Source organism: Limanda limanda, chromosome 6 (genome assembly GCF_963576545.1).
Source record: "Limanda limanda chromosome 6, fLimLim1.1, whole genome shotgun sequence".
Lineage (NCBI taxonomy): Eukaryota > Metazoa > Chordata > Actinopteri > Pleuronectiformes > Pleuronectidae > Limanda > Limanda limanda.
In genome coordinates this window covers 28,556,681-28,571,822 of record NC_083641.1, presented here as the reverse complement: position 1 = coordinate 28,571,822, position 15,142 = coordinate 28,556,681, and the positions used below count along the sequence as shown (strand labels likewise).

Sequence of the window (15,142 nt, the reverse complement as noted above, 5' to 3'; positions counted from 1 at the left end):
CAGTCCAGTGTTTCCTCATTAATATTAATATTAATATTCTGTAGCTCACAGATCTCACTACAGACACGACACAGAACCAAACCTCCTCTGCTCCGAGTCCAACAATACACAAGTTCAACTTATAGCCTAGCATCCCCAAGTGACACACACACACAGACACAGACACACACACACACACACACAGACACACACACACACACACACACACACACAGACGCACACAGAAAGGTTGATTTAAAAAAAGACTATGAAATGTAGATCAGCAAATGCACTTTTAGAGGATGATCCGTCCCACTGAAACCCAACGATGAATGACAGGATGATGTCTCACACACGCATGTACGCAGACACACATGCTTGCGCCCACACACACACACACAACCACACACAGTCGGCAGCAGGGGGCACTGGTTGGCTGTTGTGCTCCGTGGCTTTTAAAGACAAAGTAGAAAAAAAAGCCCAAAACACTGATAAAAAAAACAAACAAACAAAAAGTCCCATGAGTCTTTGGGCTCTGTTGAAACAATCTCTCTCCCGTATGAGATCGTTCGTACCGCCTGGGGGGGGCGGTGATGTCAGCAGTGCAATGACATCACATGATCACAGACCAACCGATGATGTCACTCAGTTACTTGCTTGTAACTTCCTGTCCGCGTCCAGTGGAGTGTTGAAAAAAGAAGTTACAGGACGAATGCGACCGGAAGAGAAAAAAGAAGAGAAAGGAAGGAGGGATGTAGAGAGAGAGAGAGAGAGAGAGAGAGAGAGAGAGAGAGAGAGAGAGAGAGAGAGAGAGAGAGAGAGAGAGAGAGAGAGAGAGAGAGAGAGATGAATGAGTGCAAGGCTCGCTAGCGGTTGTTCTTGGCGGCTTCCTTGGCAGCGAGAATGAGAGGAGTCAGACTGGAGAGAGGCTTCGCCATCTTCAGAAACTGATGCTGAGAGAGGAGAAGAGAAAGAAAAGAGGGAGGAGGGAGGGAAGGGGAGAAACAGGGAGGAGAGAGGGAAGAGGGAGAGAAGGGAACAGAGAAAAAAATCAGTTCACTGGTCAGAAAAGGACAAAACTGCTAGATCTGATATAAAAATAAAAAAAAATCTACACACGCACACGCACACACACACATGCACACACACACACACACACACACACACACACACACACACACACACACACACACACACACACACACACACACACACACACACACACACACACACACACACACACAGTAGTCGTACCTGCAGCAGCTCTTTAGCCGAGCCTCTCTTCTCCACGTCCATCTCCAGACATCGGTTCAGGAAGTCTCTGAATATCGTCGACAGTTTCTCTGGGTTCTGCAGCTCTGGCGTTCCGTTGGTTGCTATGAGATACAGCGCCTGGGCAACACACGTCAAACAACATGTTAGTCTATAATGATAGAGTATGCAAACACATAGTCGTATGTATTTATATTGTGTCCGACCCAAGACATCAAAAGATAAATGACAAATCGTTCAAATGAAATAAAATCATTTTCCACTCATCAGCCATCAGAGATGATGATGCTAAATGTTCCAATCAAATATATTTTGACCCGTCATGATTTTTCCAAAGTTGAAGGATTTTACATTTATGTTTGAAGATTCCATCCCAAGTAAAATCATGTTCCCTAAACAGATGGAGGAGCTATGTGATGTCTGAGGAGGACATCAAAATGTTGAACTCTGGTGCCATCCAGTGGTGGTTTTAAGAACGACACCAGGAGAAACGCTGCTCACCCTGACTCTCAGACAACTTCTGCTTCTCCACCTGTTTAGAGATCACAAGTTCTTCATCACAGTTCAAATCGAGCACAGTCTCACCCTGAGTGGATTTTCATTCAGGTAGGGCGGCTCTCCCTCCACCATCTCTATGGCCATGATGCCCAGCGACCAGATGTCCACTTTGGGGCCGTACGCTTTACGGGTCACGACCTCCGGAGCCATCCAGTACGGAGTCCCGACCATGGTGCTGCGTTTGCTCTGCTCTGGTGTGATCTGAGCGCAGAACCCGAAGTCAGCTGGGAGGAGGAGAGACCACAAAACGTGAATGATCGTTTGGATAAAAAGTATTAACGTATTAAAGTGTAAAAGTCTGGGATGTGACAGAGGCAGCTTTTCAAAACATTAACATCAAAACAGATTGCAAACGAATAATAAAACAAGCTGCAAAAACCTTATCAACAGAACCAGAGCCTCCCCTGTTGGTTAAAATAAGAAACTACAACAACAATCCTCACTGTTGTACAACCCACAAAACCATATATCAATATAGATAAGGGAATACAAAATACACAGAATGAATGACTGAAAGGATGAAGTGACGCTGCTGTGGACTGACTGAGTTTGACGGAGCCGTCCATGCCGAGCAGGATGTTGTCGCTCTTGATGTCTCGATGGATGACCTGGTTAAAGTGGAGGAACTCCAACGCCTGCAGACACTGAAGCGAGAGAGAGAAAACGAGATGAATCGGTTTGAAATTAAAAAGTGAAAAACGATGGAAGCTAAAACAGAAAGCTGCTTTAAACCGGCAGCTTCTTCAAAAGCCAAACAAAGAAGTCCATCCCTTTAAACTCCGAACAGTCGACAGTCAAACTGTGGGAAACAATCCAGCTCAAGAGAGAAAGAGACACTGTTCAATGGTTGTCGATTATTTTTATCCACTTGGCAAAACCCTGGCTTCTCCTCTCTCACCTCTCTGCACACAGCAGCGATCTGGGCTTCATCCATGCAGGTTTCCGTGACGACGTCAGTCAACGAACCTCCGGCCAGGTACTCCATCACCACCCACAGCTCGTCACCCACCAGGTAACTGGGACCAAGAGATGCAATCAAATATTAATACAAATAATTAATATTTTTATCCTGATCTCTGATCTGCAGTTTATAAGTTTGCTGTTTCTCTTAATACTGAGAAATTATCTATTTTTCGTCCTGTGTTCTTTTGTGTAACATCGGATCACACTGTGTAAATAAAGGTTGATTGAATGGAGAAGTGCACGGACGTGACTGATGTTAGAAAACAGGAAAAGTCCTTTAGTCAGTCCTTTAAAAATCCCACAATAAATCAGTGACAGCGAAAATGCTGTTTCCATGACGATGACAAGGTTATCACCAGTCTTGCATGAGCCTCAATGTCTACGAAGACAAACGGGTAACTACGGTAACGAGACACCCTCTCCCCCCCCCCCAGCCTCCGCTGGGGGAGGTGTTACCCGGAGGTTGCCATCACGACACTGAACATGAAAACAACTCGTACTTTACAGTTAAAGTCGTGTCATTTTGTAATACTTTACACAAGTGTTCATATGTAGAGCTGATCAATATCTGCTGTTTATAACCTTTAATGTTTTCTTTTGTTGTTATTGAGATAAATGAAACTGATTGTGGTTTTCTTTCTTTCTTTTCAGTTCAAGAATTGAAAGTCTAAAAATAATCTCAAACAACTACAAACAGTTCATCCAATGAGCTTGAACAATGTCTGCAAAACAAATTAAAGAGATAATAAAATCTGAATCTGTCAGAAAAAACAAGTGTGTGTTTATGTGTGTGTGTGTGTGTGTCTGTCTGTGTCTGTTTGTGTGTGTGTCAGTCTGTGTCTGTCTGTGTGTCTGTGTGTCTGTCTCTGTCTGTCTGTGTCTGTGTGTGTGTGTGTGTGTGTGTGTGTGTGTGTGTGTGTGTCTATGTGTATGTGTGTGTGTGTATGTGTGTCTGTCTGTCTGTCTTTCTGTCTGTCTTTGTGTGTGTGTGTGTGTGTGTCTGTCTGTGTGTGTCTGTGATTAACCTGTCCAGGTAGTTGACAATGTTCGGGTTTTTATTTTCCCTCATCACCAGAATCTCATTGATGATCAGTTCTTTCTTCGGCTGCTGCTGCAGGTTCATCTGTTTGATGGCGACCTGCGAGAAAAGAAGAGAAACACATATATATAATATTTAAAAAGCACTGATGACTACAGTTAGGATTCATTTTCATAAAATACACGGAGCAGAAGTGAAAAGAAACTGAGACGCTGGAGAACGTGGGGGAGGAGACAAGAAAAGAAAGAGGGACAGTTTTATTAAGACAAACATCTTGACATTGAATAGAAGAAAACAAGAGGATGAAAAGGAAAGAAGACAAATGAGTGACAGGCAGTCGGACAGTCGCGACAGCAAGGACGGTAAATATATTTAAATCCAACGCCAGTGAAAGGTTGCTAGGCAGCCATGAAGAAGTGAGCAACCAGACTAATCCTCAGAGAGAAGGAGGAGGATCAGTCCCACAGGCGAGCTGCTCTGAATTTCACCTGAAAGACAGTTGTTGAAGTTGGACTTAAATCCTGTTACTTTTTGTCTTCTGCCTGTCTGGCTCCTCTTCTTCATCCTGACATGTCTGTAATCTTTTCTTTTCTTTTTTAGGTTTGCATGACGCATGTTAGAAATGTTGAATTCTCAAGTTTTTCACTCGGGGGCTGCAGGAGCACTGACTGTGCCGAACCACTGACTCTGACATTTGCATTCTCACATAAAGACTCCAGATAATTACAAAAGAATATGCAGAGTTCAGTGCAGGTCTGAGAGCAGCTTCAGTCACTTCAGCTTCGTGGTTGAACTTGGTTTCACTTCCCGGTCTTTCAGGATTAAGTCTTTCACCACGTTAAATTAATTCCTCCTTAAACCATGACGGAGTCTCTTTATATACGTGGGAGCTTTAATGTGGTTTCTCTATCCAGTCAATCTAACCTCTACTGCTCAAGTAAAATAACAGAAATGCATGCTGTCCTATACAGTTCAATACATCATGAATGTAAAGAATCAACGGAAGCTGCATCTTTGAATCCGGGTCTTTATTTAAACTTTTCTTTCTGTGGGACTTTTAGCTTGAATGTCCGTCAGTGAGTCTGTCCAGCGTTTAAGTCCAGACAGAAATAAGATGGATTTCCATGTCATGTCTCTATTCTCCAGTTATTCTATATTCCGTCTAGGACTGTTGGGATTAGCTTTGTGAATGTACAGCTGTACGCTGAAGGAGGACAGAGAACATGGCACACACCACTGTACTCTCTATAACAAGGTTGGCTGGCCAGCCCTGTCTGAAAAAAGGGATGGTCATTGGAAGATTTATATTTACAAAACAATCATTGGGCTACTGCCACTATATCTCTCCTCTCTCATCAGCTGGAATTCTAATACCCACAATACTCGCTCCCAGAGCTGGCTTTCAATGTATGTACCTCGTGTTAAGACCAACTTGGGGAAGACAGCTTTCTATTATAAAGCCCCCTACATCTGGAATGAGGTCCAAAAATCTTTAAAGTTGCGCTCATTTGTTTCATTGACAGAGTTCTCGAGTCTGGTCTCATGTGCAGCTGACTTCTCCTGCAATGACTGTAACTGCTAGTTGACTTGGCCATAGTATTTTATTGACGAATTGTTTTATACCTTGTATTACTGTGTATAAATATATGCATATTTATTTCATTCCTATTTATTCAATGTATTAACTTTTAATGTATCAACTTTTTTATTGTACCCTCGGCACCATTGTAAATGAGGGTCTTATCCCTCAATGTGTCTTCCGAGGCTTAAATAAATATTCAATCAATCAAAAACAGATGATTGGAGGAAGGAGAAGAAAATACACATCACTACAAACCTCCTGTCCTGTAGCGATGTCGATGGCAGTGTACACCGTCCCAGACGCCCTGGAGACAGAACATGGAGCCGTGAGCCAGAGTGTCATTGTTACAGAAACGTCTTTAATTTCTAAGTCTCTTCAAGGTTAACAACAGAGAAAATGTGCAGGTGTCTCACTGTGAAGTGGCAGCTATGAAACGAGAAGTGACAACTTTTCAGAAACAATATTTAAAGCAGCATCATTTAAACTGGTTTTCATCCAATCACAAGTTATAATCATGATGTGAACTATTCACATTTATGACTTACCCCTGTCCGATCTTCTCAAACCGTGTGTATTTCTTCTTGGGGTCTCCAACACTTACAATCGTCCCTGAGTGAAAGAAACAGAGAAAGAAGAAAAAACTCACTCTTTGATTATAGATGGAAACAGAAGGTAAAGGAACAGGGATCTGTGGGAGGACAAGAGAAGGAGAACCAGGCCCTGTATCCACAGCAGGCGCTCACTGGATGTAGATGGATAGAAGACGGATCGTGTCTTTCTATCCATCCTGACTCTACTATACGTTCATCACACTCGGGTCAATGCAGCATGCTGACTGGAAGAGAGAGAGAGAGTGAGAAACGACAGACAGAGGAGAAGACAGACAGAGGAGAAGACAGACAGAGGAGAAGACAGAGAGAAGGAACAAGGGACGAGATGGAAAATAGACTACTACAACTAAACTTGAGAGAGAGAGAGAGAGAAAGATTGAGGGTTGAGATGAAGACAGATAGGAGAGAGACAGAGAGACAGAGAGACAGAGACAGCGAGACAGAGAGACAGAGAGCCAGAGAGACAGAGAGACAGATAGACAGAGACAGAGAGACAGAGAGACAGAGAGACAGAGAGACAGATATTCAGATAGAAAGATAGACAGAGAGACAGAGAGACAGAGAGACAGATAGACAGAGAGACAGAGACAGCGAGACAGAGAGACAGATATTCAGATAGAAAGATAGACAGAGAGACAGAGAGACAGAGAGACAGATAGAAAGATAGACAGATAGACAGATAGACAGATAGACAGAGAGACAGAGACAGAGAGACAGAGAGACAGATAGACAGAGAGACAGATAGACAGATAGACAGATAGACAGATAGACAGATAGACAGATAGACAGATAGACAGAGAGACAGAGAGACAGAGAGACAGATAGACAGATAGACAGAGAGACAGATAGACAGATAGAACGATAGACAGAGAGACAGAGAGACAGAGACAGAGAGACAGATAGACAGAGAGACAGATAGATAGACAGATAGATTGACAGATAGACAGATAGAAAGATAGACAGATAGACAGATAGACAGATAGACAGATAGACAGAGAGACAGATAGACAGATAGACAGATAGACAGATAGATAGACAGATAGATTGACAGATAGACAGATAGACAGAGAGACAGAGAGACAGATAGACAGAGAGACAGAGAGACAGAGAGACAGATAGACAGATAGACAGAGAGACAGAGAGACAGATAGACAGATAGACAGAGAGACAGAGAGACAGAGAGACAGATAGATAGACAGACAGATCCATCTTCCGTTTTCAGAATCCACAGTGGGGAAAGTGATCGGGACAAAAGTCGGATTCACTCCAGAGCCGCAGGAGACTCGACGATGGAAAGAGAGACGACGACCAATCAGACGTGAGGACTGGACAGAGGGGGGGGGGGGGGGGGGGGGGGGAAGTGAATATCAGGTCTGTCAATCAGAGTGATTGACAGACAGGATCCTGGTCTTACCAGCAGAGGGAGACCTGAGCACATCTGGACAGGCGTGTTGCATGGTTTAAAAAACATTCAGGCTTTATTCATGGATACAAACACACAACAACATGTTTCAGTATCTGGAAGATTTGCTTTTTCCTTTTCTTTAAAAACAGAAGAAATATGATTGGCCTTCCAGTCGCCACTGTGGTGCATCACAGCCCCACATGAAAGAGGAAAGGAGGACATGTTGTGTCCAGATCATTTTGGTCAGTGTAGTTCCTTTGATTAGTGCACGTATGTAATCTGATTACTGGTTATATTACTTTTTAAATATGGATAAAGACTTCTTCATGTGTGTATGTGAGTGTAGGACCGATCCTTACGTAGTTTCTCCAGAATCTCCTCGTCTGACATCTTCTTCTTCCTGGTTTTGTCCTGGGGGCGGGACAGGGAAGGTCCAGGGGCCGGGCTCGCGCTGGGGGGGCTGCTGGGAGCCCCCTCTGCAGGCGGGGGGGCGGTGGCGGTGGCGGTGGCGGCGGTGGCTGCAGCGGCTGGCGGGTTGATGGGGGAGGTCGCTGCATCTTTGGTCGGAGGGAGAAGAGGGAGGGGCTCGATCACTGAGCGAGTGTATATCTGAAAAATATAAAAAACACAAATACGTTAACACAATGACACTGCATGGATGGATCTGGTTATTGTGTTATTGTGTAGAACTATGTCCAGTTTGAATGATGACACACAGGACCCAGACATATTCATGGAGCCATGATCCTAAAAACAGAGTTTCCTGTTGGACTCAGAGAGCATCAGAGTGACGTGTCATCATAACAGATCATTATCACGTCTGATCTAACTTCAGCAGCGTCTCACAGGTTCAGCTCCTGTCACCACAGCCTCACACACTCACGGAGAGAGAGAGGTGAACTGTGTTGAGTAGTGTGTTGTGCAGATCTCTGGAAAGTTGTTCATCATTTCTAACTGTAGCAGATATCATGGCTCAGATGTGAATATCTACAGGTTAAACAGACATTACACTCACACTCTGAATATCTTTACATTAATATTTCTATATATATTAATGAATGAGGGGCACAATATTTGATTGTGAAAGTTGTTTACTTATAATTTACAATAGTATTGATCACAGCTGACAAGAGTAAAAACATAAAGGGATGAAGTGGTTCTAAATGTGTGTGTGTTTCTTGTTCTTGTATCTTTGTGAGGACCACTTTGTCCTTACAGAGACTTACAGAGTGAAGACAGTTCTGCAAAGTGATGCCTCACTTTTGGGTGGTCCTCACTTTTTCAATGGCTTGTTTGAGAGTTAAGACTTGGTACGGGGTAGGCATTTAGTTTATATAGTCAAAGTGAGTGTAAGGGGCGAGTCCTAACTAAGTGTACAACCTGTGAGAGTGTGTGTCCTTACTGATTTGGTGTGCTCTGGTCGGGGGGCGATCACCGGCGGTGGCTCGGCTTCATCCTCGTCCTCGTCCTCGGATACGGTTGCTATGGCGGGCGTCTCTGAGACGGCCTTGGCGCTCTGCTTGATGTCATAAGGGGAAAGAGGGCGGAGCCTCAGTGACATCATAGTCACATGGGCTAATAGCGATACGAAACCCGTCATACTAAGAGTTTCACTCTCACTCCTTCTCCTGCCTCATCAGCTGCTCGTCTTCCTCTCCCCTCGTTTGAACCTCCCTTCTTTCCCTGTCGTCTTTCCACCAGTTCCTGTTTCCCTCCTCTCATCTCCACTGTTGAAACTTGGCTCATGTCTGGCTTCTGATGCCACTAGTCAAACCTCCTCCTCTCCATCCCTCGCTTCTCTCCTCTATCTCTCTTCCCAATACTCTCGGCTGGTGGCCAAGCTGCAGAGACAGGGACATGGTGAAAGGAGGAAAAGATGCTGATTCACAATGCAGAGAGAGAGAGATAGAGTTAGAGAGAGAGAGAGAGAGAGAGAGAGAGAGAGAGAGAGAGAGAGAGAGAGAGAGAGGAAAACGAGTGCATCATCGTCTCTTCCTCCGCCCTCCTGTTTAATCTCACCTTCATCCTTTACTTTTAAAGGCACCTTTTTCATTCAAACACTATCACTGCAGCAAAGTTTTTAATCTCCCTTCATTCAGTTTGAGAGCAGAACTTGAGTCTTGATCTTCATCTTCTGCGTTCCAGAATCTTATCTCACCTCTGTTTCTTATAATATATATAACATAGTGTGTAGTGGTCTTACCGTTGTTGTGGAGGAACTGTAGGCATCTGCATTTTTATCTGCAAGGAAAAACAATGGAAAATGTCCGAGAGTGAGAGACAGCAGAGTGCAAAGGATTTAGGTTCTTTAGATGTTTAGATTGAAATCCATCACTCAGTCCCACCAGGGAGACTGATCAGTACAGTGATGAAGAACTGTCTTCAGAGACCAGAAGAACAAAGAGTCCTGATCTCCACATCATGGAGTCAGTCTGCGATCACATGAAAACACTGAGACTGAATCCACAGAACGACTGTGGACTGTTCTTCAAGATGCTTGGACCAGAAGCTTCTAAGTTCGCTAAAACTTTGTCTTACAGGGAAAGGGGTGTAGAGCAAATATTGATTTGAGATGGACTCCTTCTAAAGTTAATGGACAAAATTAATTTTACTTGGTGTGATCCTGAGTGTGTAGCGTGTGTGGATGTTTGTGGATGTTTGTGTACCTGTAAAGCTCATGTATTTCTGGCTATTTGCCGTGTCCTTTGAGTCGTAGAACTTTAAAACGTCGAGGACGGCCTGAGGATTCTTCTTCTGCTCCAACTTGGTGATGTTGGACGTCTGCAAGAGCCGGGCCCACTGCTCCGGCATGCCCTACAACACACACACACACACACACACGCTTCGTTAAGAGTCCCGACAAGACAGTCACTTCATATTTTCACTGTGCACCCATAACTGGGTTACATCTCTTTCTTTCCAGCTTTCTTCTCCTCTGTTGGGCGCAGTCCATCACACGCATTCCTCAATCACTGATCCCTTTCCTTAATCTTTAACCATGTTTACAGCCGTCCATCCGTCTACTGCTTATATTGAGGTTACACTTATTTAAGTAAAAATTACTAATGCTTGTGTGCATATGGAACAGGAACTGTGTCCCAGATTACAGGAGAGAGAGGAGTAGCTCCCTCACACACACACACACACACACACACACACACACACACACACACACACACACACACACACACACACACACACACACACACACACACACACACACACACACACACACACACACACACACACACACACACACACACACACTTTAACTCCCAGCTAAAAGAGCCTGGTCAGGCGGATCGAGTGAGTCAGAGGAACAAGGCGTCTTTGTCTAATGTGACAACTTAGAAACCTGTCAAGTGTGTGTGTGTGTATTAAACACACAGACACACACATTTATGCACACAGACACGCAACAATGAACACAGGTCCTTTGGTGACCAATTAAAAAAGTGATGCAAACACACCAGACACACATACTACAAACCACAAATAGCACACAGGCACTTACAGTAAACTCCCCGGTAACAGCATCGAAGCCCACATGGATGGTGTGTTCAAAATCTGAAGGCAGGGAAATTTCTGGACGCTCCTTTTTCTTATAGGCTGAAAGAAAAAAACAGATTGTATCAGGAAACTGAAACAAACACATATAATGTTTATAATCCAGAATATACTGGTTTCTTTAACATATGTTGACAGAGTGAAAAAGAAAAGGATTCATGACAGCTGACTTGGACCTATACAATAATTAAAATGAGTGGAATCGGAAAATCCTAAATGCAACTGTTACAAACTCCCCTGAACATGAGGCACTAAGGTCCAGAGAGAAACAGTATAAAGGAAAAGAGGAATAAAAATAGAAACAGACAGAAAATGGAAAAGGTCAAGGAAAACCTGAGAGAATTTTAAGAAACGAGGCGAGAGAGAAGAAACAGAACGGAAAGCATAAGACCTAGTGAGGGAAAGGGAGACACCATATGTTGGAATTGATGTGAGGAGATCTTGTGGGAAATCATTACAGCAGAGACCCCCCGGGACGACTAACAATGATGCAGGACCACCAGCTTCCTGCACCATGAGCAATCTGCCCCTGTGTGTGCACGAGGAATAAGGTGGACCAACAAAAGATAAAAATAAGGTTTGTTCCTCTGGAGACAGACTGGAGCTCGTTTCAGTAAAAAACATGTTAATCCAGAATCAGCAGCTGGGAGGAGATTTAGAGAGAAACACTTTTCTATTAAACAAAACCTGAAAACACCATAACCTCACTATGAAACAGTGAGCTACTGTTTTTACATTTGAGGTTTTGTTCAGATTAAACAACCAAGATACAGATTGTTCACCAGTGACCTTTAGAGAAGCTGGAGGCAGATTTTATTACAGCTGGACAGAGCCAGGCTAGCTGTTTCCACAGGTTTACAGTCTTTATGCTAAGCTAACCATGTACAGCATGTAGCTTCATATTTTTGTCCCTGGTATTGATCATCTCATTTAACTCAAAAGACATATAGCATAATTTCCAAAACAGCAAACTATAACATACAAAGCACGAAACAAAAAAAATATTTTGGAGTAAAAATCATGGAAATATTTTGATTTGAAATGTTAACTGCACTTGTAATACCCCTGGAAAATATTTTGGGAAATGAAATATTAGCCAATTAATATTGATAAAAAAATGTCCTGTGTTCTGGCTGAACGATGGTTTGTCTGAACACTACTATTCAAAGCAGATATTGTGTATTTGTGTGCGTGAGAACTTGCATGTATGTATTGTGTAAAGTATGCCAGCCATGTGATCTGAGACACAACTGGCTCATTTATTTCAGAGTGTGTGTTGTCGTCGGTCGAAGCAGCGATGACTGTCGCTTTACGTTTATTCAACATGTAAACGTTCAGTCATGAATATAATGAAGCGAATGTTGTATTTATTGTATTTCTTCTTATTGGTCATTACTTATTGTCTAGTTCAGCGTTTAAGCAAAGTTTGTCAGTATTTAGGCCTTTTACTAAAACTGTTTTTCAATAAATTGCTTCCAAAGACGCAGAAAGAAGAGTTAAAATAAAAGTCAGCATAAAGTAAACTTTGTTCACAACGTTTTCGTCTTAAGACCCTCAGTCACAAAACCCTGAAGTTTTAAGTTGTATTTTTGGAGAATCCGACACATACATTATTATGTATACTGTAATTTTCCTGCCAGGTGTTTTGATGCTTGAGTGGCGTCTGTTCCACGATCAGCGCTTGGGTCAAAGGTCAGCGCCAAAGGTCAGCCTCCATTAGGGATTTGACAAGAACTCAACAACTAATGATCTGTTAATTATTACCAGTGAATCCAACTGGAAAACAGGAGAGTTGTGTGTTTGTGTGTGTGTGCATTTATGATGAATACTATTAGCATCACTTGGTGTTTCATTAGTTATAAGTGGGCATCAGCACTTTTTTGTCAATACCCGCTCAATGCAATTTGGCAATAAATTTAAATTGAATTTCCACAATAAAAAAAATCACAAGCTAAAAGGTCAGATTAAAGATTTCTAACAGCGGATCATTTTTAGCACTAGAGTTTTATGTAAATCCTAACAGCAGCTGAGAAATCCTCCGGATGTGATGTTTTTCAGTTGCAGCTCGATCAGTGAACACGTCTCAAACCTCCTCAGTGTCTGATTCTATTTTAAAGCCTCCTCTGTGTAGCAGAGTGGAGTTTACATCTGTCTGGCCTTATTGTGTCAACGCTGCTATTAGATGCTCTGCTACAAAATTCACTGTAACAACTTTTATATTCTCTGAAGTCAGATCAGGAAAATACTGATCAGCTCCACCATTAGAGGAGATGCTGGGAGTCCTGCTAATACAGACGTGTTCATTCTGAGTTTATGATAACAAAGATGGCTTCGATGAAAAGGCTGAGAGAAGACAGTGGAGTCTGAGATGTTCTCAACCAGCCACCGTACAAAGGATGCCTCTGCTCAGAATCTGACAGCAGCATAATTAACTCCAGGAAAAGTAGGACAGAGTCAAATTATAACTGTGCAGCGGAACACCGACGATAAGCACATCTCACTTAAAGAAAGTGACACTGCAGCCAGCCACCAGGGGGCTCCACTTCATGGAGTCATGTTGTCCATCTTTATCTTCATTTCTACATTTCAAAGTTCACCCATAGGTCTCAGTACTCACTCTTATCGCCTCCTCCGGTCAGGATGAATCGGATCGAGCGATCTTTCTTCTTCTTGTCTTCCGGGTTTGGTGGGAGGGGCTTGGAGCTGTGGTTGAGGGGGGCGGGGTCCTTGTTGCAGGAGCCAATCATGGTGCTGGTGTTCCTCATGGGCGGAGCAGGGGGCTTGTCCTCGACCTCCCCATTATCGGACATCTTCAGCTCAGCTGCAGCCGACCGCTCCTGTACGAACACGCACCAATCACAGAGAAGGAAGGTTGAGCAGAAGGAAAATCAACCAATCACAGGCAAGACATCTGGCGACACAGTAATTATGATAATAACTAAAAGATGGTAATTGGTAAATATCAAATTTGCACCATCAGTGGTAAAATAAAATCTACAAATCTCAATTTACAAAGATAAAATCAATTGGCTGATCACTCCTTGATTCATTTTGCTGGAAACGATCTAGAGTGAGAAACATTTGGTTTGTTTGTTTGCAAAGATGAATTTCCAGGTAAAACCAATATCTGTGGAATAATAGAAAGAAAGAAAGAAGGAAAGTTTCCATTTGCTCACTCGTCTGTTTGATCTATAAACACTACGCTGACTCAGCTGTGGTGTTTGGCTTAGTCAGTGTGTGTGTATGTCCGGTGTGTGTGTGTGTGTGTGTGTGTGTGTGTGTGTGGAGACTCAGACATGAACTGTGAAAAGGAAAAGAACCACTTTCTGCCTGGTCAAACACACACATACATATACAATAAACAAAGGGACTAGCAGCAGTTTTAGTTCTGTTTTTAAATTGGATGATTTTTCCTGAGTCACTTAACATCAAGCAGCTGAGACTGCACGTGTTTCCAGGCCTGCGTGGTTAAGCCCGGTTGAATCAGACCCTTTAGGTCTTTACAGCCACAAACTCAGTGTGGAGCAGCTTGTGGCTGCGGTGGGAACGAGATCCGACCCAGATACAAGCTCTGTCTGGGATCAATGGATTTACGTGCTGAGACACTGATGCTTGAATTTAACAGATGATAACAGAAGTGATGTCTTCATGATATTTTGGGCAGAGAGGAGCTTTCCTTCTCATCCACTCATTAACATCAATGCAAACAAGCTATAGTTTTTTAGTTGCCCCCAGTTATCGCTGTAGTCTCTGTTTGCGTCAAGCTCCATAAGAAAAGGATCAACAGTTCTCAATGCAACACAACAGCATCTTTCTTTAGAAGCTGAGATGAAGTCTGACAACATCTTCAGGGTGATTCTCAAGACTTGACAAAGCTCCTACAGAGCTACAGAGGGATCACACAACTGTTTAACACTCATCAACACACTGATGTTCACGTGTCAAATCAGTGTCCCTTGACATTTTCAGAGAATCATAAGAAGAAAGTGAAAAAAGCAAAAGATCGGCAACAGCTTATAGAAGCTACAGTATTTAGTATAGTAGTATTTCAGTAGATCACTTTAGATCAGAACAGTCTTTACAAACTAGAATGTCACTCAGAACTCAAACCTCCGCCAAGGTCCAACAATCCCTTCAATTCAATTAAGCTGAACCACATTTCACAC

The 15,142-nt window shown here is 43.0% G+C and overlaps 1 protein-coding gene across 5 annotated transcripts; it reads right to left on the bottom strand.

Moving 5' to 3' along the window:
• Window positions 1-845: 845 nt before the first annotated feature.
• On the bottom strand, window positions 846-13,798 carry pak1 (p21 protein (Cdc42/Rac)-activated kinase 1). 5 transcript variants are annotated; one of them, XM_061073339.1, is made up of 15 exons: window positions 13,594-13,786; window positions 10,924-11,018; window positions 10,076-10,223; window positions 9,613-9,650; window positions 8,812-8,925; window positions 7,769-8,018; window positions 7,419-7,442; window positions 5,939-6,002; window positions 5,649-5,697; window positions 3,798-3,910; window positions 2,708-2,825; window positions 2,354-2,453; window positions 1,837-2,033; window positions 1,234-1,371; window positions 846-932 (listed from the first exon to the last, which is right to left on the bottom strand). In XM_061073339.1, exons 1-15 carry the CDS (start codon window positions 13,784-13,786, stop codon window positions 846-848), a joined length of 1,728 nt encoding a protein of 575 aa, XP_060929322.1. The 5 variants fall into 5 exon arrangements, with proteins under 5 accessions (XP_060929322.1, XP_060929323.1, XP_060929325.1 ...); XM_061073340.1 differs by lacking the exons at window positions 7,419-7,442; window positions 9,613-9,650 and adding an exon at window positions 9,385-9,398 and having other exon boundaries at window positions 7,769-7,854; window positions 7,996-8,018; window positions 8,812-8,928; XM_061073342.1 differs by lacking the exon at window positions 7,419-7,442 and having other exon boundaries at window positions 13,594-13,798.
• Window positions 13,799-15,142: the final 1,344 nt, after the last annotated feature.